The 25,384-nt window shown below is 40.4% G+C and overlaps 1 protein-coding gene and 1 long non-coding RNA gene across 14 annotated transcripts in view; one reads left to right on the top strand and one right to left on the bottom strand.

The window, feature by feature from the left end:
- TCF12 (transcription factor 12) overlaps positions 1-25,384 on the top strand; it is a 278,333-nt gene that overhangs the window by 143,282 nt on the left and 109,667 nt on the right. For all 13 annotated transcript variants that reach the window (XM_073618786.1, XM_073618794.1, XM_073618798.1 and 10 more), the window contains one exon: positions 20,876-20,940. In XM_073618786.1, coding sequence (XP_073474887.1) covers positions 20,876-20,940 — 65 coding nt within the window. The remainder of the gene's footprint in view (positions 1-20,875; positions 20,941-25,384) is intronic.
- On the bottom strand, positions 1,174-15,052 carry LOC141131478 (uncharacterized). Its single transcript, XR_012242783.1, has 4 exons — positions 14,293-15,052; positions 13,783-13,887; positions 3,228-3,280; positions 1,174-1,601 (listed from the first exon to the last, which is right to left on the bottom strand). It is a non-coding gene; the product is annotated as an uncharacterized lncRNA (long non-coding RNA).

Genomic DNA, 25,384 nt, shown 5'->3' on the forward strand with positions numbered 1-25,384 from the left:
ATATATATATATATATATATATATATATATATATATATATATATATATATATATATATATATATATATACAATAGTTTGTGGACTGTACAACTTTCCTACAGACTCAATAATATACATTGATTTCAGTTATTTTCATCAAGAAAATTGAACAGAATACATTTTTGCCTAAATTTATGAAGAAAGATATTTTTTTTTATTTGCAAAATTTTTAACAAACGATGAAAAATTTGTTTTTTTTTTTTTATTTTAATTTTAAGGTTTTTTTTTTTTTTTTTATTCTGCAAAGACAGTGGTGATTAAATACCAACAGAAGGGCTCTTTTTGTGTGAAAAAATTATACAATTTTAGTTTGGGTTACAGTATTGCATAACCGCGCAATTGTCATTCAAAGTGCGGCAGCGCTGAAAGCTGAAGATTGTCCTGGGCAGGAGGGGGGTGATGGTGCCCTGTATTGAAGTGGTTACATTTTACCTTCTGGTCATAAAATCACTTCCTAAAGAAAGTTTTAAAGGGCATCTTAGACGTTTTACTTGGTATTTTTTGTTTTGTTTTTGCAGTTTGCTGTCCTATCATTTCAGTACATGATCTGATCTGTGATGCATCTAAATCAGAGATGACAATTTCCATATTTCCCCTCAGCACTCCTCTTTATCTTTCCTCCTTTTCATTGTTCAGAATTTGTTTTGTGAAAGATACGTGTACAACAAGGAGACTTTGATGTGGCACAATGAATAATGTTATCCTTGATCTCTTACTGAATGGAATATCCTTCCTCAGACAGAAGGAAGTTTTTAGCTTCAGGTTGTCTGTTAACTTGCACGCTATGTTTCAGCCGACGCGTAAAGGCGGTTATAAACAGTACTCTATTAATATGCACAACATGCCGGTTTTTAGTGGAAGGTTATTAGAATGCTAGTTTGTATCCTCCAGTGAATGAAATGATGTGTGATTATGAAGTCATCAGGCATGGACCAGTAAGACTCGAGAGAGCCTCCCCCCTCTGAGGTCCTTAGGGTGCCATTGATTGGTGACCATGTGTTTGTGCCCGATAGACTGTGAAATGGTGTGTTGCTACACGGCTGTGCTGCACCTGCGCCCCACCGAGGTGATTGATTGGTTTGGTCATGTGGAATGTTCCCATCTGGTCTGCAGTAATGTGCTTTTTCTTTTTTTTTTTTTTTTTTTTTTTTTCTACAGCAAATAGCAAGTGCTTGCTGGATGGTTAAAGTAAGCAGTTAAGGAAGCTGTTCCAGTCTTCCTTCTCAGAGCATGGAATGAAAATATTTTCTTCCAGCGAGGAAGCTGGAGACTCGATCTACAGGGAAGCCCTGGGAGGCAGAGTTAAATCAAGGATGATGTAAAGTGCTGGCATTAGCTTGTGGTATGGAAAGGCAGGAAAAAAATTGTTTGATTTACATAAGGGAATTACATTGCTGGTTCTTGCCTCCATGCCTTTTATTGATGGAAGGAATTATTTATTACAGATACATATCATACACATGGTAGCCAAGGGTACAGTATGGTGATACTGGGCGGTCTTGTTTGATATTTCTTAATCTTCGTCCTTTTTCATAATTGATCTATTCATTGCACCTAATGACTAATTACACATCAGAGCACATCAGTAGCTGCATTCATCATTGTAGAATGTAATAATCAATGGCATTTCAACAAAGGAAAAAATAAATATGCAAATAAGGACTCATTAACATTTGCATGAGCTGTTTGAATAATCACGTTGCTGACAAGGCTGTAATTAACAGAAATTGATGCTGAGTTCAGGATTTGATAGTGTGTTTTCTCAGCATTTTATTGTTGTCACTGCGGGGGCTGAAATGAAGTTCTGCTCTACTTGTACCTTGACTGAAGCCTTCCACCACAGTCTGTGCCAGGTAATGGAGGTCTCTGCATTTAACCCCTTTTGTGCCAGGAAGACTTGACAAAATCCATTTATAACAGATACTTCATGGTTGGATTCTAACAGTAAATGAATGGTCTTTGAATCTGTCGTTTTCTCATGTTGAGGCATATGGAAAAGGAATGCTTGGGTTAGTTTAGGAAAAAAATATTTTGATTTTATAAATAATTTTTAAATTTAGCGGGCTGTTTTATTTCCTGTAGATCTTGTGGTTTCACTCAGTCTCATGGGCAATAACAACATTTACAGTTACATCACAAATAAGCCTCATTTTGATGAAAGCTGACAGTCACCAGGGAGGTTAATTTTCGCAGCGCAAATTTGCCATGTCACAATTTTGTAATTCGAAAGAATCAGCACAGTGTTTTGTTTGTAAACTCAACACGTTTGCACAAACTCTTGACGCGCAATATTTCTGACTATTTTATGGCAGTGTAAACAATGCTGACATAAATAATGTACAGTATAAATGTTTGAATCTGGAGCATGGTATATAAAGTTCATGCTTTATGCACTGGGCCCTGCACTTCATTGTCTGCTAGGCAGTGTTTATTGTAATTGAAAGTCACTTGCTTGGGAGAATGTTGGCTAATTGTGTGAAGTGTACTTTATCGGCTTGGTTTTTTAGCTAGACTCCCCCATGTTCCTCCTCCTTTTCCTGCCCGGCTTCCTGTTTTTGTCATGGATATTAACTGAAATGCACAAAACACAATAAAGCTGTTTATGTCAGTTTTTTGGATGACTGCGAGTGCTGATTATAACAAGTTTAAGGAATTTCCTTTGTTGAATATGCACCCATGCCATATGGCTGAACATGGAACATTAACTTGACAGGGATAATGGATTGTGCTATATGGAGATGATATTGCCTGCAGCTTTACTATAACTCACTGTGGTTGGGGATCATAGGTTTATAGTACAGAATGCAGCAACTATCCAGATGGATTTACTTTACATTATACAGCTACTTTTCTTTTTATTTTGTGTTTTCTAATTAGTAAAAAGCACATTTGTGGGATAGTAAAGTTTAAAGAGAACATTATATCAGGTTTTTGTTATTCTTTATCCATATTATTGCAATGACAAAACTTATTCTGAACCTATTAATCCAGCAACAGAAACATTGAAAAAAGATTGTAAGCTCCGATTTGCACAGAAGTATAGAGACCCAAATGTTTCCTAGGTTTCAGCTGGCTAGAATATTTAAGCAGAGGTTTGCTGTATATTCAAGCACTAACGGTTGGATATATATGATTTAAACCATTAATGTTAACAATTACTTCAATATTACATTTGCTTTTCCCATACCTTATTATCCTCGTTGCTTACAAAACAGCAGAATGTTTTTCTTCTTCAGTTGGCTGTTTAAATAAAGTAGAAGAATGCCATGTAATCATCCTTTAACCTCATCATTGTATCTTAACAGTTAAAAAAAAAAAAAAAAATACTGATTTGCAACTGTAGATGTTGCTGCAAGCAATTTGAAATCACAGGTGACTGCATATAAATGTTGGGAAAATATTTTCAATCCTGTATGCTGCTACACAGCTTTCATTGCAAGCAAGTGGGAAAATAAAATTGCGTTGTGCTGCTTGGTAACAGCAGCTTAGCCTCACAAAATGGCAAAAGCAGCTGTAACTCAAAGCAGGTACATGAAGGAAAGAAACTGTAGGAAGGGTTTTCACTTGATGACTAAATGGCCCTTTCACGTTGATGTGCTTTTAACCTCCCTGGCGGTATGATTATTTCGGATTTTAGGTGCTGAAAGCGGTACAATTATTTTGCATGGAAATTTGGCGTTTTATATTGTAGGTCTGTAAATCTTAACAATAACACATTTAAATCTGTCCAAACCAGAGTCTAGTAGATATCCCGAGTATGATAAAGTTTGAAACACAAAAACATAAATTATAATATAATAAATAAAAATAAATAATTAAAAAAAATTAAAAAAAATAGTAATAAAATAAATTTCCCCACAATTCACTATCGCTCAATTCTGCAAGTGTTCTAATTTACTATTGCTGTTTTCTAGCTGGTCTAAAGCCACTTTTGACGTAAAGGGACACTTTTTGGTTGCTATGGACAATCTCCAGTTTCCAGGCAGAAAGAACAGTGTATATCATGTAAAACTGCATGCAGGGCATGGGCCAGAGCACTGGGGACAAAAGGGATGTGAAATAATTTCATACAGTACTGTAATCTGTAAGATTACAGTACTGTATGTGTTATGATTTTGACATTTTTTTTTAATTTGCCGCCAGGCTCCGCCCCCGTGCGTCGCGCCGCTCGCAGGGAACGGAGCCTGGCACGGAGAGGCTTCGGAGGAGGACGGAGCCCTCGGACACTGCGGGGGACATCGCAGGATCCCGGGGACAAGGTAAGTAACGCTGCCCCAGGATCCTGCAATGCGATCCCGAGTGTGGCTCGGGGTTACCGCTAATGGGACTGAAATTTAACCCCGAGCCACACTCGGGAAAACCGCCAGGGAGGTTAATGTGTTTTTGGGGTAAAAAAAAAGCTGGAATAAAAATGTATCCCTTTTAAATCCTATGGAACTCCAAACACCAGTATGATGCATTTTTAAAATTCCTGCATGCATGTGCGGTCATGCAACACTATACCCAAATTACATTTTTATAATTTGTTTCACACAAATCGAGCTTTCTTTTGGTGGTATTTAACCACTGCTGGGTTTTTTATCTTTTGCTAAGAAAACAAAAGATCGAAAATTTTGAAAAAAAAATAGTTTCATAGTTTGTTATAAAAATATTTAAAGAGGTAATTTTTCTCCCTCACTGATGTGTGCTGATGATATGGCACTGATAGGCTGGATTGATGGGCACTTGTGGGCGACACTGGTGGGCACTGCGTAGCCGCAGTGCCTCTCCGTGATCAGGACCGATGTCCCTTTGACAGAAGCTGCTAATTCGGCTTTTTTTTTCCTCCTCATGCTGTTAGCGTGAGGGGAAAAAAACGATCTTCTGTTTACATCACGTTATCATCTGTCATTGGCCGACAGCTGATTTATGTTGTAAGGGGCCGGGATCGGATCAAGTCTGACTCGCTGATCACAGAGCGTGCCGCGCGCACCCTGCAGGGGGCGCACATGCAACACATTCTCGGGAGGACGTACTTAGCCACCTATTATGGCCTGCACTGTAGCCATCTTTCGGCTATAGGGCAGGAGGTGGTTAAAAACTGCATCAAAACGTGCCTCCCTATTGAAATGAATAGAAAACACATAAACGCAATTGTGAGTTTTTGGTGCTTTTTTTTATTTTTTAATCACATTTCCAAGTTTCTCAGAGGCATGCTTGTAGTCAGGAGTCCAGAAAATGTGGCAAAAATGCATATGCATTTTTACTTCCCTTTAGTCAACAAGCAGTTTGAAAGGGCCCGTAAGGACCATACGCATAATCAGAAAATCATCTGAAATACTGCTTTCGAAGCGATCGCAAGATAATCTGATCATTAGTATACAGCTGTTAGGAGCCGATCACGACAATTCATGTAAAATTATACGATGGGACAAGCAGGAAACTTTTTCTCGTACGATGCCAGATCATACTATTTTCATTTCATCAGTACAGTTGTCGTTCGAAAATACTATACAAATACACTTCAACACATTACATCACTTCTGAATTTTTATTCTGTCGTACGAGAATTTTCATAACTTTAGTAATCTCTTAATTTTCAATATGAGATTGGCATGCAACAAAAAAAAAAAAAGGACGATCATTCGTCCAATAATCTCATTGTATGTACCAGGCTTAAATCTAGGTTTCTGGGCCCACGAAGATTTATGGCCCACCAGTGCACTTTTTTTACAGTCATTATCATGATGCCAAAGTACCTGTCACCTTCTGTAAAACAATTTAAGTCCCAGTCCCCAAACTTAATGCAGAGCACCTTCCTTAAGCTGCCAATTAACTTGAAGGATTTTGGCTCAAAAATTTTTGTTTGAATTTCTAATAATGTATGTTGTTGTTTGGGAAATTAAGATTTATTACAAAATTTTTCGTAAAAGCAAATTAAATCTTGAAGTACTTTAGAAAGACATTCGTCAAGTCTCTGTTTGCATTAGTTAACATACTGATGAGGTTTTTTTGTACAAGCATTCGTATGGAAATCTACCAGTATATGGTCAGCTTAATGGCCCCTACACACGATCCGAATATCGTTTGACAGATCGTAAGACTTTTTTTGCTTAATAGTCGCAAGTAGAAATTGAATAGGTTAATAAGCCACCTAAAATTCTCGTACAACAGAAAAAATAATTGGAAGTTATGTCATGTGTTGTAATGTATTTGTATTGTATTTTCAGACGACAACTGTACTGACTAAATGAAAATCGTACAATCTGGTATCGTACGAGGAACATTTTCGTGCTTGTCCGGTCGAATAATAACAGATGAATTGTCATGATTGGCTTTCGAAGGCTCTGTACTAAAGATCCCATTATCGTACCATTGCGTCAAAAGCGTTATTTTTTGTCCGATTTTCGGATCGTGTGTACAGGCCATTAGTTGCTTTGGGCCAAAATATATTTGAACTGTCATACTGATTGACAGACAGTCTACAATACACCGGATTGGACAGGACTAGAGAACTGAAACTGTGTAGTGTTCAGATGTCAAAGAAAAGGCCACTATTCTCTGAGGGACTGCCTAAAGCCTCGTATACACGATCGGGTTTTCTGACGGAAATTGTGTGTTGCAACTTGGGATAAAGATGGGTGTATTTGGGATGTTTATTCAAAACAACAATATATTTGTGACACAAGTATTTATTTTTAAATATGAGACCCGTGTACAGTTGCGTCCACATCATATTTTGTAATACTTCATATTCCTATCGCACACGTTCCTGGATAAGCTCTCAACGTTTGGGTGCTGCAGCAACAACCAGCTGGATACTGGTTCAAGTAGATATTTTCCCAGCACACCATGGATCGACACAAAGTAGCGTCCAAACAGATTATTTATTGCATGATTGCAACACAAGGAGAGTGCAATGTTTTGGAGTCACGCAGGTCCCCTTCGTCAGGCATGCCTCTGAATTTTACCATGCCTGACGAAGGGGGTCCTGCGTGACTCTGAAACATTGCACTCTCCTTGTGTTGTGATCATACAATAAATAATCCGTTTGGACGCTACTTTGTGTCAATCCATGGTGTGCTGGCAAATATCTACTTCACATCATATTTTGGGCTATTCTGCATAGATAAACAATAGATTCCTGGTTGAAATCATTTTAATTCCAGTGTTGTTGCTATAAAGTGGAAATGGCCAAAGGAGGTAAAAGAAAAACTTGCTAAAATTCAGATGTTTCCCCCACCCATCAACACCTACAGTATCTGGCCAAAACTATTTTGGATTTTTGACCTCTTGCTCAAAATTGGCTTTAGTGTGCTTCTGTGTGAGCAGCGAGAAATCTCAGTTCCCTTGTAAATGTAGTGCTTGGTTGTAGTTGGGAAGTTCTTTGAACTTGTAGCTTTATGCAACTGACAATCATTTAGTATAGAAACTAAGTTGGTTCAGAGGCATTTTCTGTATTTCCAACCGAGGGTGTCCCTGCCTGCTTGACAAAAGTCGATTGCTCAATCAAATTTTGTCAAAAGATTTTCTACTCCCCAGTCTGCCCTGCCCACCCACTTTGCATTTTGGACAGTATAGGACAGTGATGGCGAACCTTGGCACCCCTGATGTTTTTGAACTACATTTGCCATGATACTCATGCACACTGCAGTGTAGTTGAGCATCATGGGTAATGTAGTTCCAAAACACCTGGGGTGCCAAGGTTCGCCATCACTGGTCTAGGAGACTCCTGGGTTGACACACCCAGCGTTATGACAGTCCCACCCAGCAACGACAGGCACACTTAAGCCTGGTACACACTATCTTATTTTTTTTGTTTGTTTTTGTTCAACCTAGTGGGCTGAGCAACAAAAAAAACATGAAGAGCTCGGAAGGAGATCCTGTACAAACTATCTGATGTTAGTACAGCGATCTCCTCGCTGAACTATTGTGTTGTGACAGGGGGGAGAGCCTCCCTGCCAGAACACACAGGTCAGCGCTCTGTCATTGGTCTGCCGATCAGCACTCTCAACCAATGGCTGATCGGATGTGGATTGGCAGACCTTTTTTGGTCATGCCCCTTTGACAGAAGTTGGACCTGCTGCCGTACACACAGGCGGAATATCAGCTAGTTTCTATTGAACCGGGCAATACCACCCAATATTCGGCACGTGTGTACGGCCCTTAAGGCTTATTCCACAACCCACCCACAATCCCAACCATTGCTTGGCTCATTCATGCCCATTGCTGCTACAATTCCCAATGCATCCCGTGATTTGTAGTTTGTTTTAGCGGCTGTGATAGAAAGTAAGGCTTGGCTCTTTCCTACTTCTGCCTCCTTGTGTCCGGGCATAGCTGAAATTTCATATTTGAAGCCATGACGTTACAGATTATGAAGGTAATTTATTCATTAAATATATTGATTGCAAAAAAGATGTGCCCATTTAACATTTGTATAGGGACAGGAAGTATGGGTGACAATTGGTAACTAGCCCCGAATTTAGCTTTAATTGTGAAACATGTTGATATGAAATGATACGGCTTACAAAAGGTTCTTCTGTGCTGTCTGCTGCAATACTGAAAAGTGGTCAGAGGCTAAGACCCACTGGAATACATAAGCTACAGCTGCGTTAGCCATCAAAACCTACGTTTTTCCTGATGAATGTTTGTTTTTTAGTGTCATGGAAACTGTGACTCAAAGAATGGATATTCTATTCATGTGGGAAATGAACAGTTCCCTCTATAAAGCTTCAGTGACTTCCGATGCTGGCCTTAAAATAGATCATGTGTTCATGTCTCATAGGCCTTACACAATGAAACACTATCATGCTGAGGATTTTATGACAATGTTCTTAAGGTATACTTCTTTTTAAAGGTCCAGTTTACCTGATTTAACACAAATTTTGAAAGTAATTCTGCATGTATGTTATAATGGCTATTCTGGCTTCCTAAATGAATAGAAAGAACCTGAAGGTTGTTGCACATACCTGTCACTTTACCCATGATCTAATTGTATGCAAATTCTGACTTCAATTAAAGTGGTTGTATATTCTTTTTTTACACTTTTACCTACAGGTAAGCCTATAATAAGGCTTACCTGTAGGTAAAAAAAAATATCTCCTAAACCTGTACGGTTTAGGAGATATTCCCCTTGCTATGAGCCGCTGACTGCAGTGGCGCATGCGCACAGGGGATTCTTGGCTGAAGGCCCGGCAACTGCCGGACCTTGCCGGGTAAGAAATCTCCCGCGCGGACGTGACGACATCGCGGCTCAAGCCACTCACAGCGCTGGAACCGCGATACCCGGAAGACACGCCGAGGCAACATGACAGCTCCCTCGGCGTGGACCAGGTAAGATACCGACGCCTCGTTCTAAGGTAAGTATTTCATAATGAGCTAGTATGCGGTGCATACTAGCTCATTATGCCTTTTGCTTTACAGGGGTAAAAAAAAAAAAATTTCAGCGGGTATACAACCGCTTTAAGAATGTTGAGGCTTGACTCACCCATACCTTCTCTCTATTGGTGATGTCCAACACATTGGTGGAGAAAGAAAGAAGCTTAGGAGGAGGAGGAAGGGGATTTGCTCATTTTGTAGCTTGCACAATAGCATGACACCAAGGTACCAGGGCTACTGGGAAGCCCAAAAACAGAGATACACTCGTGGATGCGCATGGCAGGAACCAGCCAAATGTCAATCTGTGTGTATCCATCTCTGTTCAACAGAAGTCAGTCGTTAGACCAGCTTCTGTCAAACAGTCTTGCTGGAAAAACCACCTTTCGATCAGCCGAAGCGGTAGAGATCCATGAGTTTACATCACTTGTGTGGATGCAGGAGTTTTGAGGTGTTTTTTTTCATTCAACCTGCTGATAGAATGACAATTACCTTCAGTGTGTACCCAGCTTTTTAAATTTTTTTGGTTTAATTTTCTTTACTATGGACATTGTTATTAAATGAAATACATGATAGAGGGGACAGACTCTCTATAGGCCTGGTGTCTATGTGCTTCCGCTTCATTTATGATTTAAGTTTAGCAACCATAACAGTTACAGGCACATGTTAATAAAAACATTGCATTGAGCTGCATTATCATTTGGTGAACTGACTGCAAAACATTTTATGAACATTAAACTTTTTATTTAATGTTATCTCACAAAAGTGAGTACACCCCTCACATTTTTTGTAAATATTTTATTATATCTTTTCGTGTGACAACTCTGAAGAAATGTCACTTTGCTACAATGTAAAGTATTGAGTGTACAGCTTGTATAACAGTGTAAATTTGCTGTCCCCTCAAAATAACTCAACACACAGCCATTAATGTCTAAACTAAGGATGAGCTCCGGCGTGTTCGCATGCTGCACGTGAAGAGCTCGCCAGGAACTCGGCGCAGCGCTAATCACAGGCAGTGAGACATTTCCCGATGTGCGGCTGCAGAGATCCGGAAATGTCTCACTGCCTGTGATTAGCGCTGCACCGTGCCGACTTGCAGGTGGGCTCTGCACGTGCAGCATGCAAACACGCTGGAGCTCATCCTTAGTCTAAATCTCTGGCAACAAAAGTGAGCACACCCCTAAGTGAAAATGTCCAAACTGGGCCCAATTAGACACACTCCCCAGTGTCATGTGACTTGTTAGTGTTACAAGGTCTCAGGTGTGAATGGGGAGCAGGTGTGTTAAATTTGGTGTTCTCTCTCTCTCTCTCATACTGACCACTGGAAGTTCAACATGGCACCTCATGGCAAAGAACTAGAGCTGCACGATTCTCGCTAAAATGAGAATTGCGATTTTTTTTTTTTTTTTTTTTGCTCAGAATATAGATCACGATTCTCGCGGCATTAAATCATCTTTCACATTATCTAAAAATATTGGAAAAACTTTACTGTTTCGTTTCTTTAATTCATTAAAGTGTTTTTTTTTTTTTTTTTTTTAAATGCATTTGAAAGACCGCTGCATAAATACAGTGTGACATAAAATATTGCAACAACCACTATTTTATTCTCTAGGGTCTTTGCTAATTTTCTAGCAATAAATATTGATTTTTAATTTGTAAGAAGCTAGTGCCAGAAAAAAGGTTTAGTGTTTAAGTGATTAAACTGCCCTCACCTACACACAGAAGTCCATTCCTTTGAGCTAAGAAGAAAAGTTATTTTGTTTGCTTATCCAGCCATGTTGTGATAAAACTTGGCAGGCTGCCTGGATTTTCTTTTTCAGCTGTGAGAACTCTCTGCACTTAGAAAAAATTGTGACATGCTGTTTTGAAGATCGGGAAGGGAAAAGAATTGCGATTTCGATTCTTAAAAATTAATCGTGCAGCTCTACAAAGAAAAGAACACTCTGAGGATCTGAAAAAAAGGAATTGTTGCTCTACATAAAGATGGCCTAGACTATAAGAAGATTGCCAAGACCCTGAATCTGAGCTGCAGCACGGTGGCCAAGACCATACATCGGTTTAACAGGACAGGTTCCACCCAGAACAGGCCTCGCCATGGTCGACCAAAGAATTTGAGTGCACGTGCTCAGCGTCCTATCCAGAGGTTGTCTTTGGGAAATAGACATATGAGTGCTGCCAGCATTGTTGAAGGAGTGGGGGGTCAGCCTGTCAGTGCTCAGACCATATGCCGCACACTGCATCAAATTGGTCTGCATGGCTGTCATGTCAGAAGGAAGCCTCTTCTAAAGATGGTGCACAAGAAAGCCTGCAAACAGTTTGCTGAAGACAAGCAGACCAAGGACATGGATTACTGGAACCATGTCCTGTGGTCTGATGAGACCAAGATGAACCTATTTGATTCAGATGGTGTCAAGCGTGTGTGGCGGCAACCAGGTGAGGAGTACAAAGACAAGTGTGTCTTGCCTAAAGTCAACATGATGGTGGTGGGAGTGTCATGGTCTGTGGCTGCATGAGTGCTGCCGGCACTGGGGAGTTACAGTTCATTGATGGAACCATGAATGCCAACATGTACTGTGACATACTGAAGCAGAGCATGATCCCCTCCCTTCAGAGACTGGGTTGCAGGGCAGTATTCCAACATAACGACCCCAAACACACCTCCAAGTCGACCACTGCCTTGCTAAAGAAGCTGAGGGTAAAGGTGATGGACTAGCCAAGCATGTCTCCAGACCTAAACCCTATTGAGCATCTGTGGGGCATCCTCAAATGGAAGGTGGAGGAGTGCAAGGTCTCTCATATCCACCAGATCCGTGATGTTGTCATGGAGGAGAGCAAGAGGACTCCATTGGCAACCTGTGAAGCTCTGGTGAATTCCGTGCCCAAGAGGGTTAAGGCAGTGCTGGAAAATAATGGCGGCCACACAAAATATTGACACTTTGGGCTCAATTTGGACATTTTCACTTAGGGGTGTACTCACTTTTTGTTGGCAGCGGTTTAGACATTAATGGCTGTGTGTTGAGTTATTTTGAGGGGACAGCAAATTTACACTGTTATACAAGCTGTACACTCAATACTTTACATTGTAGCAAAGTGTCATTTCTTCAGTGTTGTCACATGAAAAGATATAATAAAATATTTACAAAAATGTGAGGGGTGTACTCACTTTTGTGAGATACTGTACATATTCCTAACAAGCAGTAAGAGTTTTACAGCAAGCCATCCCTGACCTTTCTAACTGCTTTTAGGCTTGATTCACATCTATGCATGTTGCATTTGAGCGTTTCTGCATTGCTTTTTGCGGGATTTTGTCACGTTTTTGTTGTGATTTGCGTTTTGTTGTGGATTTTTTTTTTTTTTTTTGGCAAGTTTGTTGACCACATGAAAAATCGCAAAATGCAGCAAAATCGAGGTAAAAACATTACTTGCTTTTCTGGAGCTTTTTCTTTATAGTCTATTGAACCAAAAATGCAAAAAAGCACTGTTTTGCTTTTAAAAAAAAGTCCCTGACTCTTTCCAAAAAACACAGAAGCATAAAAGTGCATTCATGTGAACGTGTTCCATAGGAACCCATGTTAAAGAAAAAATGTCCTGCGTGTCTGCAGAAAGCATGTAAAAATACATTGCTGTGAATGGAGCCTAATGCCGCGTACACACGAGCGGACTTTACGGCGGACTTTGCCCGGCGGACTGGATTTCGTCGGACAATTCGATGTGTGTGGGCTCCAGCGGACTTTGTTTTCTCAAAAGTTGGACGGACTTAGATTTTAAACTTGTTTAAAATTTATCCGTTGAAATCGAGTCCGGTCGAAAAGTCCGCTCGTCTGTATGCTAGTTCGACGGACAAAAAGGCACGCTAGGGCAGCTATTGGCTACTGGCTATGAACTTCCTTGTTTTAGTCCGGTCGTACGTCATCACGTACGAATTCGACGAACTTTGGTGGATTGTGTGTAGGCAAGTCCGTTCATTCACAAAGTCCGTCGGAAAGTACGTCGAAAAATCCGCCGGGCAAAGTCCGCCGTAAAGTCCGACCGTGTGTACGCGGCATTAGGCTGAGTTTACACTTGCAGCAGACCTTGCCACCTCTCTAAAAATGTGAAATATGGTGGATTGCTTGTCAGAGGTGTTTGACTGGCTGTGAGGAGGAAATATACTACCTCTTCACTGCCAGATTCCTGTAAAACCCTCAACACCACTGCATGCATTGCACACAGCCGAAGGGTGCTGCAGCATGGTTCAGTTGAATGGATGACGTTTGGTGACAGTACTGCAAAGCATTATGGCTGTAGTGTGTTTACAACGTCATCTAACTGCCTTTGCAGCTTAAGGGGGGGGGGGGGTGTTTGTCAGTAAAATTACAGCTGAAATGCCAATTTTTTTTTTTACCTACCTTTTTTGGTATTGCATACAAATGGGTCCCAATGATTTTTCTTTTTATACACTTTTCAACAATCCCTATTCCTTCAATGCATTTTCTTTGCCTGAACTTCATAGGCTGTCCAGAAAGGGAAACAACATTACAAATTTGTTTACTCCTAGTGCATAATAATTGAAAATGTCATAGTTCTGCAAATGTGAATATACAGTGGGTGCTTGAAAATGTTTTAATGATCATCTTTATTCTTTAGCACATATATTTTACATGCAGTTACTTTTCTTAACACATTTTTTTCCTATTCTCATTGTTTTTCGTAAAATAGAAAACAAATTCAATTTGGACGAGTTAGCTTAACTCTAATCACTAGCAGACTGAGATTACTTCAGTTGCTAGCCTCCAACTTTATTGATTGGAGGCTTCTGCCTGTGACAAAATGACTGCACTGGGTTAAGATGAAGAATGTGATGAGATAAGGACTAGGTTAGAAGAGTGATTACAACAAGGGACCTGCTAATCACTGACCTCTGTAGGGATCCTCTGGTTTATCGCTAATCTTGCTTGCACTTGCCATTTTCTTCTGTTGCTGCCTTATCGTTTATAGTCGAGTGAGTAATTTGGCATGGAAAGAACAGGAGGGGAGGGTGCAGCAAGTCCAGCAGCTGTGCTTGTTGTTGTTTTAAACATTTTCACTGTAGCAAGCAGCATGCTTGGCACCAGTATTGGCCAATAACACTTATGTTTGAAGAAGAAAGGAAGTCATTCATATTGTACATAATAGTCATTTTCTGACTGCTGTTATTTTAGGTTTGTTTCGTGGCTTACATTTTTGCACCTTTTCATAGTTATGTGAGTTTTTTTTTTTTTTAAACCTTAATCTCAATATTGATTCTATATTGGAACCATAGTCGAACTACAGCAGCAACAGTATTTAGTTATTACAGGTACTTACACAGTGCTTCACGCATACATACATATATATGTATTTAAATTGTTCATTTACATCAGGCCCTGTCCTCAAGCAGCTTACAATCTAAGGGCCCTAAGGTACCTAACTCATTCATACATACACATACTAGGGCCAATTTAGACAGGAGCCAGCTAACCTACCAGCATGTCTTAGGAGTGTGGGAGGAAACCGGAGTACCCGGAGGAAACCCACGCAGGCACAGCGAGAACATGCAAAGTCCAGGCAGGTAGTGTCGTGGTTGGGATTCAAACTGTATTGCATGGGTATTTCAGGATTTTTTTTTTGCCGCATTGCCACTACAAAGTTACATGCTGAGTATTCGGGAAAGTAATTTGTCCAGGTGCTGGCCTATCTTTACCAGTAGTGTCCCTTTCCTAAGCACCTCCTATGGAAATGACATCACATGTTACATGGCAGAGCTACAGATGGGATTCTTCTTCCTGTTTTTGGCTCTTTCCCACCTAGTTTGGTGTTTTTTGTATACTTTCCTCATGTTGCATCCACTATAAAATAAACTTTCAAGTGTTTCTAATTGTTTCTAAAGGAAAAAGGTGTTTTTTTGTTTGTTTGTTTGGTTTTTTTTGTTTTTTTTTTCTTTAATACATCTTTTGCAGTCTCTGCACTAAGGTAAAAATCTTTTCAATAGCAGCTCCCCAGCCCCCTCCCCTTTTTAAACACTTGCCTGAGTCTTCTCTCGATCCAGTGCTATCCTGTCTGCAGGAGCTGTTCTCACCTTTTACCTGTATGGCCATTGGCTCCTGCTACTGTTAATCAAATCCTGTGAGGAGGGAGCAGGGGGATGGGGCTGAGCTGCACTGTGTATGTCTATAGATACACACAGCCTGGCTCAGGAGTGGGCACTCGGAGAAGAGGAGTGGTGGAGAAGGTTGCTCTGTTCAAAACCATTGCAACTTTTAGATAAAAAAAAAAAAAAAGGTGTACAACCACCTAAACATGATTTCTGCTGGTGTTTTGTGCTGATTCTTTGTCTTCAGAACTTGACAAATACTGGAAAATACTATGCAGTGTAACATCTAACTTTTTCTGATCTGCATACTTAAGTTGGTGAATCAGAACATTGGTCAGCATAAGCGCCAGGAAACTAGCATTAAGTTAGTATTGACCTCCATGTTTCATTCATAATACCTGGAATTCATAAATTCATATCTGAGATATATATATATATATAATGTGTGTGTGTGTATGTATGTGTATATATATATATATATATATATATATATATATATATATATATATATATATATATATATATATATATATATATATTCACACACGTTTTGTACTGCCAGTGTGTATACCTTTTTTTATAGAATTTTTTCCCCTTCAGTGGTTTATAGGTGGTCGTTACTGAACGCATTCTCTGCTTTGCAGTCCTTATCTGTTTTAGATGCAAATCAGAACATGTTTAATCCCAGCCTACTCTTTATCTGTTTATCTGTTCTGGGGACTGTGAATGGGCTTCAGGCCACTGTCTTTCAATGACTTGGCCTTTCATCTCACACCTGAAAACAGTTTAGTTTATTGTTTACATTGGAATCTGATTACTTATCCAAAGATATTTTTATCTTGATGCTTTAAACTCCTGCATTCTTTGATTTATCAGTAAGATCACCAGCTTTTCTTATCTTCCCACCAAAATGATAAGTGATAAGGCCCCATCCATGTTAGCAGAGATTCCAAATAGTTTTATGGGCATTTTTAAGTGTTGTTTGAAGCATATTGTGTTGCAAACGTTTGAAGGGATCTTAAAGCCCCGTACACACGGGCAGAATGTCGGGAGGCATTTGCCGGTACAAAAAATACCAGCCAACATTTTGCCTGTGTGTATGTTGGTCTTTCCGACAGAAGCCAGACGTTCGGCCGGCTTCTGTCGGACGTGCATGCTTGAAAACCAGCATCTGACCGACTCCTGATCAGCGCTATTAGCCAGTTGTGGAGAGCGCTGATCAAAGTATTCTGGCCCTGTCAGTACACAGCAGCTCAGCGGGGGGAGATCGCTGGACTATCCTCGCGTGGTTAGTACAGCGGCTCCCGACCGGAGCTGTCATGATTTTTTTTTTTTTTTTTTTTTTTTTATGTGCAACCAAAAAAAAACTGTAGTGTGTACCTGGCTTTAAGCTGGCCATAGATGGATCCAAAATCATCCAGTTCAGCTGGAACTGGCCGAATTTCAGTCTATCTATAAGCAGGCTGATTGTACGGAAGTTGATCTATCAAATTCAGTACAACCAGCTTGTCCGATTTATTTTATCTTTTTTTCTGTATGATCACTGCTGCTGGTTATAGCCAGCAGTGATCATTGTATTGTGATGGTGGGGAAACCTCCAGCTGTCAGAATACAATAGCGCAGCGGGGAGGAATTCCCCCACCAACAGACTGCAGAGTCAACCATACTCACTGTATATACTGGAATCTGTTTTGGTTTTTATTGTTCAGCTGTAGGCTGAATGAAAATAAATCTTAGCATATAGCCAGCTTTAGCAGTGGGAGATTAAACGGCCAAAAATACAATTCACTTGGTCACCTAGATTTTATTAAACTTGGCTTTTAATGGCAATATAAGAGCTATGGCATCAGGAACATCAGTGTTTTATATCTGAGTGGTTTCAGAATAAGCGCACTTTGAAGTAGGCACAGCCAAGTCCAGGTGTATATTTGTCTATTTATTTTACACTGCTAATTCAGATTGAATTGAATTCTACTTTCAGCCTGGGTTTTGTAACCCTAGCTGCAGAAATGTGTAGCACAGACTTCAGGCAACGCCAGCCAAACAATGATCGTTTTATTTCTGTTCAGATTCCAATAAGTAAAGCTGGCCATACACTGATAGTAAGGTTTTTGTTTTTTTACACTGATGGTTGGAATTTTTTTTTTCCCCACTCCTCCGATTTTTCAGTCAAGGCATGTTGGACCGTAGGTAACCATAGTGGCCACCCACTGAGCAAGTTTCAGCGGGATCCTTTGGAACTGGATAAAATTATTTCAATATATGGCCAGTTTAAAAGAGCAAGTAATATGTACTATTTAATCCAGGAAAAGTGAGTTGCTGGTGATGGTTTACCTTTTCTGGCAGCGGTTGCTTAGAACAGTGGTCTCCAAAGTGCTGCCTTGGGGTCAGATGCAGACCCTTTGCTTGGCTTTACCTGGCCCTTGGGGCTTTTTTCCTCCCACTGATGCAAGACAACACTATTCCTACCACAGACGCCAACAATGGGGCATAATTCATGTTACTGACATCAACAACAGGGCACTATTCCTCCCGCTGACACCAACGATGGTGCACTATTCCTCCCGCTGACACCAAAGATGGTGCACTATTCCTCCCGCTGACACCAACGATGGTGCACTATTCCTCCCGCTGACACCAACGATGGTGCACTATTCCTCCCACTAATTCTAAAGATGCAATGTTTACTCCCACTGACTTCAGGACAATTTTTACTCCCAGTGGCCACAGTCTAGCCCCCCTAAAGTCTGAAGGACAGTAAACTGGCCCTTTTTTAGAAAGTTTGGAGATCCCTGCTTTAGAAGAATGTAATGAAAACAACCTTACATTTTCAGACCTTATCAAAATGGTTTTTTTTTTTTTTTTTTTGCTTTGTAACAAATTCTCTTTCAGTTTCCCTTTGAGCCCTTTCACACTGGGGCGGGGGGCGGCGTCGGCGGTAAAACGCCGCTATTATTAGCGGCGTTTTACCGTCGGTATGCGGCCGCTAGCGGGGCGGTTTTACCCCCCGCTAGCGGCCGAGAAAGGGTTAAATACCTCGGGGCTTTCACACTGGATACACAGCAGCGGCACTTTTGGGTCGGTTTGCAGGCGCTATTATTAGCGCAATAGCGCCTGCAAACCGCCCCAGTGTGAAAGGGCTCTTTATCTAAAAAGTGCCTATGCAGATAAGGGGTGTCTGTAGCTTTGACTAAAGGTGAAAAATGCGTTTGGTATAGGTGTAAGCCATTTATATTCCTTATGAAGCCTGACCTAAAAACTCCCAGAACGTTGCTAAGAGAGGCCCAGCTGTTACGGTTCACCTTTACCATCTCAGGGGTGTTCAAACCCCCCCTTCACATGCTCTTTCTCCCCCTCATGCAGGAGCTCAGAGTTGAGAACTCACTCCTGTGATGGTGAACTTTGATAAGGTTTAAAAACACAGTAAGGTAATGATGTACTCCAAGAGATTAGATCTTACCAATGTTCTATAAATGTTGGTATTTATAAAATATGTTACTCTTTTTTTAAACTGATCATCTCAGGTAGGTTAGTCATAGATTTATACTCCGTATTGCCTTGTGAATTGGTCACTATAAAATGTTAACCCTTTTTGTGGTCATTATGAATGAACAGAACACAATAGTCTCTTGCTTTGGAATATACTTTGTTGCGGACTAGAAGTACTCCTTTGTTCTTGGTTCTTTTAAGATATGAGATTTATTCTATATATACATTTGGCAAATATACTGTACATAACCTTTCTTTTCTGCACTCCTCTCACTAGCATCTAATGCATAAATCATCTTGTTTGTTAATGTCTACGTATCTATAAATTACTGTTGCAAGTGTATTTGTTTTGAAATCTTTTCAGTAGCTGTCATGCTCTGGCCAACGTTGTTTATCATTTTATGTACAAGTCTCATTTTTAGTTTGAGGAAATGCTGATGCTGAGTAATGTGAACAGCTTGATTCATGCTACTTCGAGTAATTCTGCCCAGTCGCAAATTTGCTTTCAGCCTCACGTCTGTGACTTAAAAATATATTTCCCGTGCATTTAACGTCGTATAATTGTGATGCTGCAACTAGTGGTCAGGACATACTATAAAATGTAGCGTTAGCAGAAGGTCTAGTTAGTGCAAGCTGTTCAAATAGTTTTAGCAAACTACTTCTAATTTTAGAGTATGCTGAGGTTTGGGTTATATTAACAAAACCTGTGCTTCTGCTTGTAGTAAAATGTTCTAGGCTTCCAACATGCAGTATTTGTATCACTGAACTGTTCCTTTATCATTGAGGTCACCAGAGGGGAGGGATGGAAATGGCAGCATCACTGTGTGACAATACTGCAGTGCTTGTTACGTTTCGGTGCAACACAAAGCTAAGAAAATTGACAAGTCCATCCACTGTGCGGTTATTGCTAGCAAGCACTTGGAGGACAGCAGAAATGGATGTTCATTGTTATCACACTCATCTATGTATGATTCCTAAATCTAAAATCATACAACTGCTATAGATTTGAAAACTGCTAGATTAAGTTGCTGGTGGTGGCACAGTTGCTATTGCAGTTGACCTTCTGATCTCCTAAAACAGCGAAAGGGGGTGACTGAATATATATAGGAAAGTGTGTTTTCTTTTTTTTTTTTTTTTAATATTTCCCGTATATATAGATAAACCCCCTGCATCTTATGCTCACATAACTACTTGTAGATTCCCTACACTTTTTAAGTTAAGAGAAGTTTTTTTTTTCTATCAAGAATCATACTTGCCTTGCTGGATGCAGCATAGGTCCCCCTCCGGCTCTAAGACTGAGAACCGAGCGATCAAATACCACTGATCACTCTGTACTCTAAGCTCTATGAACAGTGAGCCGGAGACGGTCAGTCATTGGCTCTCTTCTTTGCCCAACAACCCCCCCGTGCTCACTGGAGCACTTGGCTGTAGAGGGGGCGGGAGAGGCTGAACAGCCTGGACCAGCTCTGTGACGTCAGCTGACAGCAGGCTTCAGCCCACTGTCGGCTGAAAATGGGTCACAGTAATGCAGAACGAACTGCACGCCTGTGATCCACCAGAAAAGTACAGCCTAACAAGCTATGGCTGTACTTCTCCTTTAATGCAGGATTTCTGTAGCTCCTGACTTGGGATGCAAATTTAGGCCTTGTAAAAGTTTCAGGTACTAATTGTTTCCTAATAATTAATGATTCCAAATGGCAGGTTTTGCTCTGAGGTGCAGTGAGGGAATAATTAATGGTACATTTTTCTTCTTATTAGTGATGATTTATACTTTTTTGTTTGCCAAAACATTGTGTTAATTTGCCAAATACCTATAGAGGATACACCAGATTATTGGATTGCATTGGTACTTGTACTTAGGCGAGAAGTATTTCTCTTAACTTTTATTTTAACTTTTATAGGTAAAACAGCTGACCGAGGACCTTTTCCACTATACGGCCGAGATTCTGCAGTGTCTGGTTGTCAAGTAAGTGTTAATTGTTTGTCACAAATTTGTCTTATTTTAAGCATTCTGTATTCATACTATTTGACTACCATATACACTAACTTTATTAGGTACATCTTGCGAGTACCAGGCTAGACCCCATTTTACCTTCAGAACTGCCTTAATTCTTTATGGCATGAATTCAACAAGGTTTTGGAAATATTTCTCAGATATTTTAGTTCATACTGACATGATAGCATCACGCGGTTGCTGCAGATTTGTCAGCTGCACATCAATGATGCAAATCTTCCGTTCAACCATATCCCAAGGGTACTCTATTGGATGGAGATCTGGTGACTGTGGAGGCTATTGGAGTACAGTGAACTCATTGTCATGTTAAAGAAACCAGTGGTGAGATGATTTGAGCTTTGTGACCTGGTGCATTATCCTGCTGGAAGGAGCCATCAGAAGATGGGGACACTGTAGTCATAAAGGGATGGACATGGTCAGCAACAATACTCAGGTAGGTCGTGATGTTTAAACAAACAGTGCTCAATTGGTACTAAGGGGCACAAAATGTGCCAAGAAAAAAATCCCCCACACCATTACATCACCACCAGCCTGATGTGTTGATACAAGGCAGGATGGATCCATGCTTTCATGTTGGCACTGAATTCTGACCCTAACATCTGAATGTTGCAGCTGAAATCGAGACTCATCAGACCAGGCAACGTTTTTCCAATCTTCTATTGTCCGATTTTGGTGAACCTGTGCGGATTGCAGCCCCAGTTTCCTCCTCTTAGCTGACAAGAGTAGCACCCGGTGTGGTCTTCTGCTGCTGTAGCCCATCTGTTTTAAGGTTTTGATGTGTTGTATGTTTAGAGATGGCATTCTGCATACCTTGGTTGTAAGGGTTGCTTATTTGAGTTACTGTTGCCTTTCTATCATCTCAAACCAGTCTGCCCATTCTCCTCTGATATCAATAAGGCATTCTTGTCCACACAACTGCTACTAACTGGATATTTTCTCTTTTTCTGACCATTCTCTGTAAACCCTAGAGATGGTTAAGCATGAAAATACCAGTAGATCAGGAGTTTTTGAAATATTTAGACCAGCCCTTCTGGCACCAACCATGCCACGTTCAAAGTCACTTAAATCCTCTTTCTTCCCCATTCTGATGTTCGGTTTGAACTTCAGCAAGTTGTCTTCACCACGTCTAGATGCCTAAATGGATTGAGTTGCTGCTATGTGATTGGCTGATTAGCAATTTGTGTTACCAAGCAATTGAACATTACCACGTTAACGTTTTTTTAATGCAGGCTTGAGGCTTGTCATCCTTATCCTGCCTTGGCATATCATCCTTATCCTGCCTTCATTGCCTAGTTTGTTACTAAACTTTTAACAAGCATGCAGCCAGTGAACTAGAGAAAGTTCCTGCATACTTGTCACATGTTAGTGACTCAGCAAAAAAAAAGGTTTGGCAGCTCCCATATATTTATCCTCTTAAAAATGGCAGCTGCTGAACTGTCACACTGATCTATTAGCTTCAGTACTTTTAGACCCCTTTCACACTAAGAAGTTTTTCAAGCGCTTTTGTGTTTAAATAAAGTGCCTGAAAAGCCCCGTAAACTGCTTCCCATTCAAATCAATGGATGTTTTCACACCGGGGCGGTGTGCTGATGGGGAGGTGAAAAAATTCCTGCAAGTAGCATCTTTGGAGCATGTTTGGAGTGCTAAAAAAAAACCCTTTAAAAGCACCCCTCTCCGTTTAAAATGAATGGGAAGCGCCTGAAAAGCGCTTCAAAATGGTCATTGCAGCAGTTTTATGAGTCATGTGACTTTTAAAAAAAAGTGCACTGCTAATTCCTCAAAAGCGCTTGCCGTTTTATAGGCAGTTTAATAGTGCCTCATTGTGAAAGGGGTCTTGGTATCACTGAACTGGGACAGATATGTACATCAGGAGTTCTGACCTCATCTGTTGCATGTTAATTACAGAATAGCAGCCCATAATAATATAGCCAGAGATAGCCAAGTAAATAGCATTATCTGAAGGAAGTAATCTCTGGCAGCACATGATTCTTACTTTACCTACATTATAGGCATAAGCTGATCACTCTTGGAAGCTGTAGGCAAAGTTACAACCAAATCATTCATGGGTGAACTAGCAAGTGACTGCTTTGTTTTTTTGGGTTGTCTGGCATCTCATACCTGCTATACAGTAATTATACAGAAACATTTTATTTATTTTGTATAACTTTTTTTTTTCTTAAAAGAATCAATATTTAAAAAAAAAACAAACAAAAAAAAAAAAATGCACGGGTCATGCCTGTACTGAATAATGGGTAAATTGAACATTTGCACACAATTTTGTCCATTCAAATTTGCTTGGATTTCTAAATTTTGAAGATTATAGACCGTTTAGACAAGCAGGTATTAGAGATCAAATATTGATGAATCTGTGTTTCTCCTAATTCACTTAGGGCCCTTTCACACTGGAGTGGGGGCGGCGTCGGCGGTAAAGCACCGCTATTTTTTTACCCCCCGCTAGCGGCCGAGAAAGGGTTAAAAACTTTGCCAGCGGTATAGCCGCGCTGTCCCATTTCAATGGGCAGGAGCGGTATATACTCCGCTCCTTCACCGCTCTGAAGATGCTGCTAGCAGGACTTTTTTTCCCGTCCTGTTAGCGTACCGCTCCAGTGTGAAAGCCCTCGGGGCCTTCACACTGGATACAAAGCAGCGGCACTTTCGGGTCGGTTTGCAGGCGCTATTAGCGCAATAGCGCCTGCACCACCGCCCCAGTGTGAAAGGGCCCTTATGACTACTTAAACATCACGCCAATTTTAAAAAAACCTGTGATATAAAAGTTTAAAACTTAAGGCCAGTCATAGACAGTTTCTGCTGAACCGGCTGAGATTCAAACTATGTATAGGCAGGCTGAAGCGATCAACTTTGGTACAACCAGCCTGCAGGATTTTACTTACGATTATTGCTAGCAGCTGCTACAGCAGCTAGCAACAATCACTGTCTTCTCCGGCAGGGACAGCTCCCCCCCCCCCTCTCTTCACTGGGACAATACAATGTCTTGACAGGAGGGATTCCTCTGTCAGCACTGTCTGTCTGTGTTGATGGGACAATCATGTAAAATTCACACTGTCTACAGCCTGCCTAAATTTGGAATGCAAGATGAGTATTGATGTTCTCAGCAAATTATTTATTGCAAGCAAATAGATGTTTTGCTACACACCATGCACATTATCAAAGAAGCTTCTTTCTAGGAACCAGACCAAATAGACAAGAAGTACATTTTTTTTTTTAAATCTAGGTTTGGGTGTGAGGAAGCTGCTTTAAAATAACATCTTCAGTAATCTTGGGTATAGCTTTAGTTTATCAGAAATGCAAATGGAACATAGGGCAAGCTATAAAGTAGTGGTTGACAGCCAGTCAGATTTTAGAGGTAGTTTTAATACAGCCCTAGACTCCTTTGTAAAGGCTGCATGTGATAGTCTTGTTGAGATTAGCAATAAAAACAATTTTTTGTGGTAAATTTTGTTGCAGCATAAACATTTTTTTTTATTATTGATGCCAATTGCAACACAGAATGAAATGTATATCTGTAAGGATAAAATAAACCTTAGTGACAATACATTGGTACCACAGTTAGCGGGGTCACCACGGGGCGACTTGACTGGTGTGTGTCCCCCGGCCACCATTAGATGCACCACCGCTGTAGAGTTATTCTGTTTCAGTAGCGATGTGCCTCTGTTAAATAGCCACCTATGTGTGTACTGTGCATTGCATTACATTGGCACATTACTTTTGTGATTAAAGCAGTGATGATGTGAAAAGCATTTAAATATTGAAAATTGATAGTAGTTTATTTAAATGGCACATACAGTCTGCCTCCATTAAAGCTGAACTCTGGGGGGGGTGTGATGTTTTAGGACATTTGCGATGCAAAAATAAATCACCTGTAATGATGGATGTACAATGTGTGGGTAGTGCTGCGTCAGTTAAGCCTACATTCATACCTGAACTGAGCATTTTCCGTGTTTTTTTCATGTGTTTATCAAGCGTTCAGGCGGTTTTGAGCATTTTTTTTATTTTTTAGGCAGATTTGCAAATATTGTTGTTTTTACAGGTGTTTTTTATTTGGGCATTTTTGCTGTAGCCAATGGAAACCTGTATAAGGTGTGGAGTGATGCTAGAAAAGGGAAGGAGAGCTACTGAAAACGCCTGAAAAAATGTTTGAAACAAATGCTCATTTCTCACTGTCCAAGCATTTTCCTTTAAAGTCTATAGGGGACAAATCTGCCTAATAAGTAGCTCATATACTTTTTAGAGCGACAGGCGTTTTGCTACAGGTGACAAAACGCTCAAATGTGAACAGGGGCCATTGAAATTACTTGGATTTAGTTTTTTGAGCGTTTTCTGAGCTGTGTGAACAGGGTCTAAGAGTTCCGATGTTGAAACTAATGTATGCCAAATC

Source organism: Aquarana catesbeiana, linkage group LG03 (assembly GCF_042186555.1).
Source record: "Aquarana catesbeiana isolate 2022-GZ linkage group LG03, ASM4218655v1, whole genome shotgun sequence".
Lineage (NCBI taxonomy): Eukaryota > Metazoa > Chordata > Amphibia > Anura > Ranidae > Aquarana > Aquarana catesbeiana.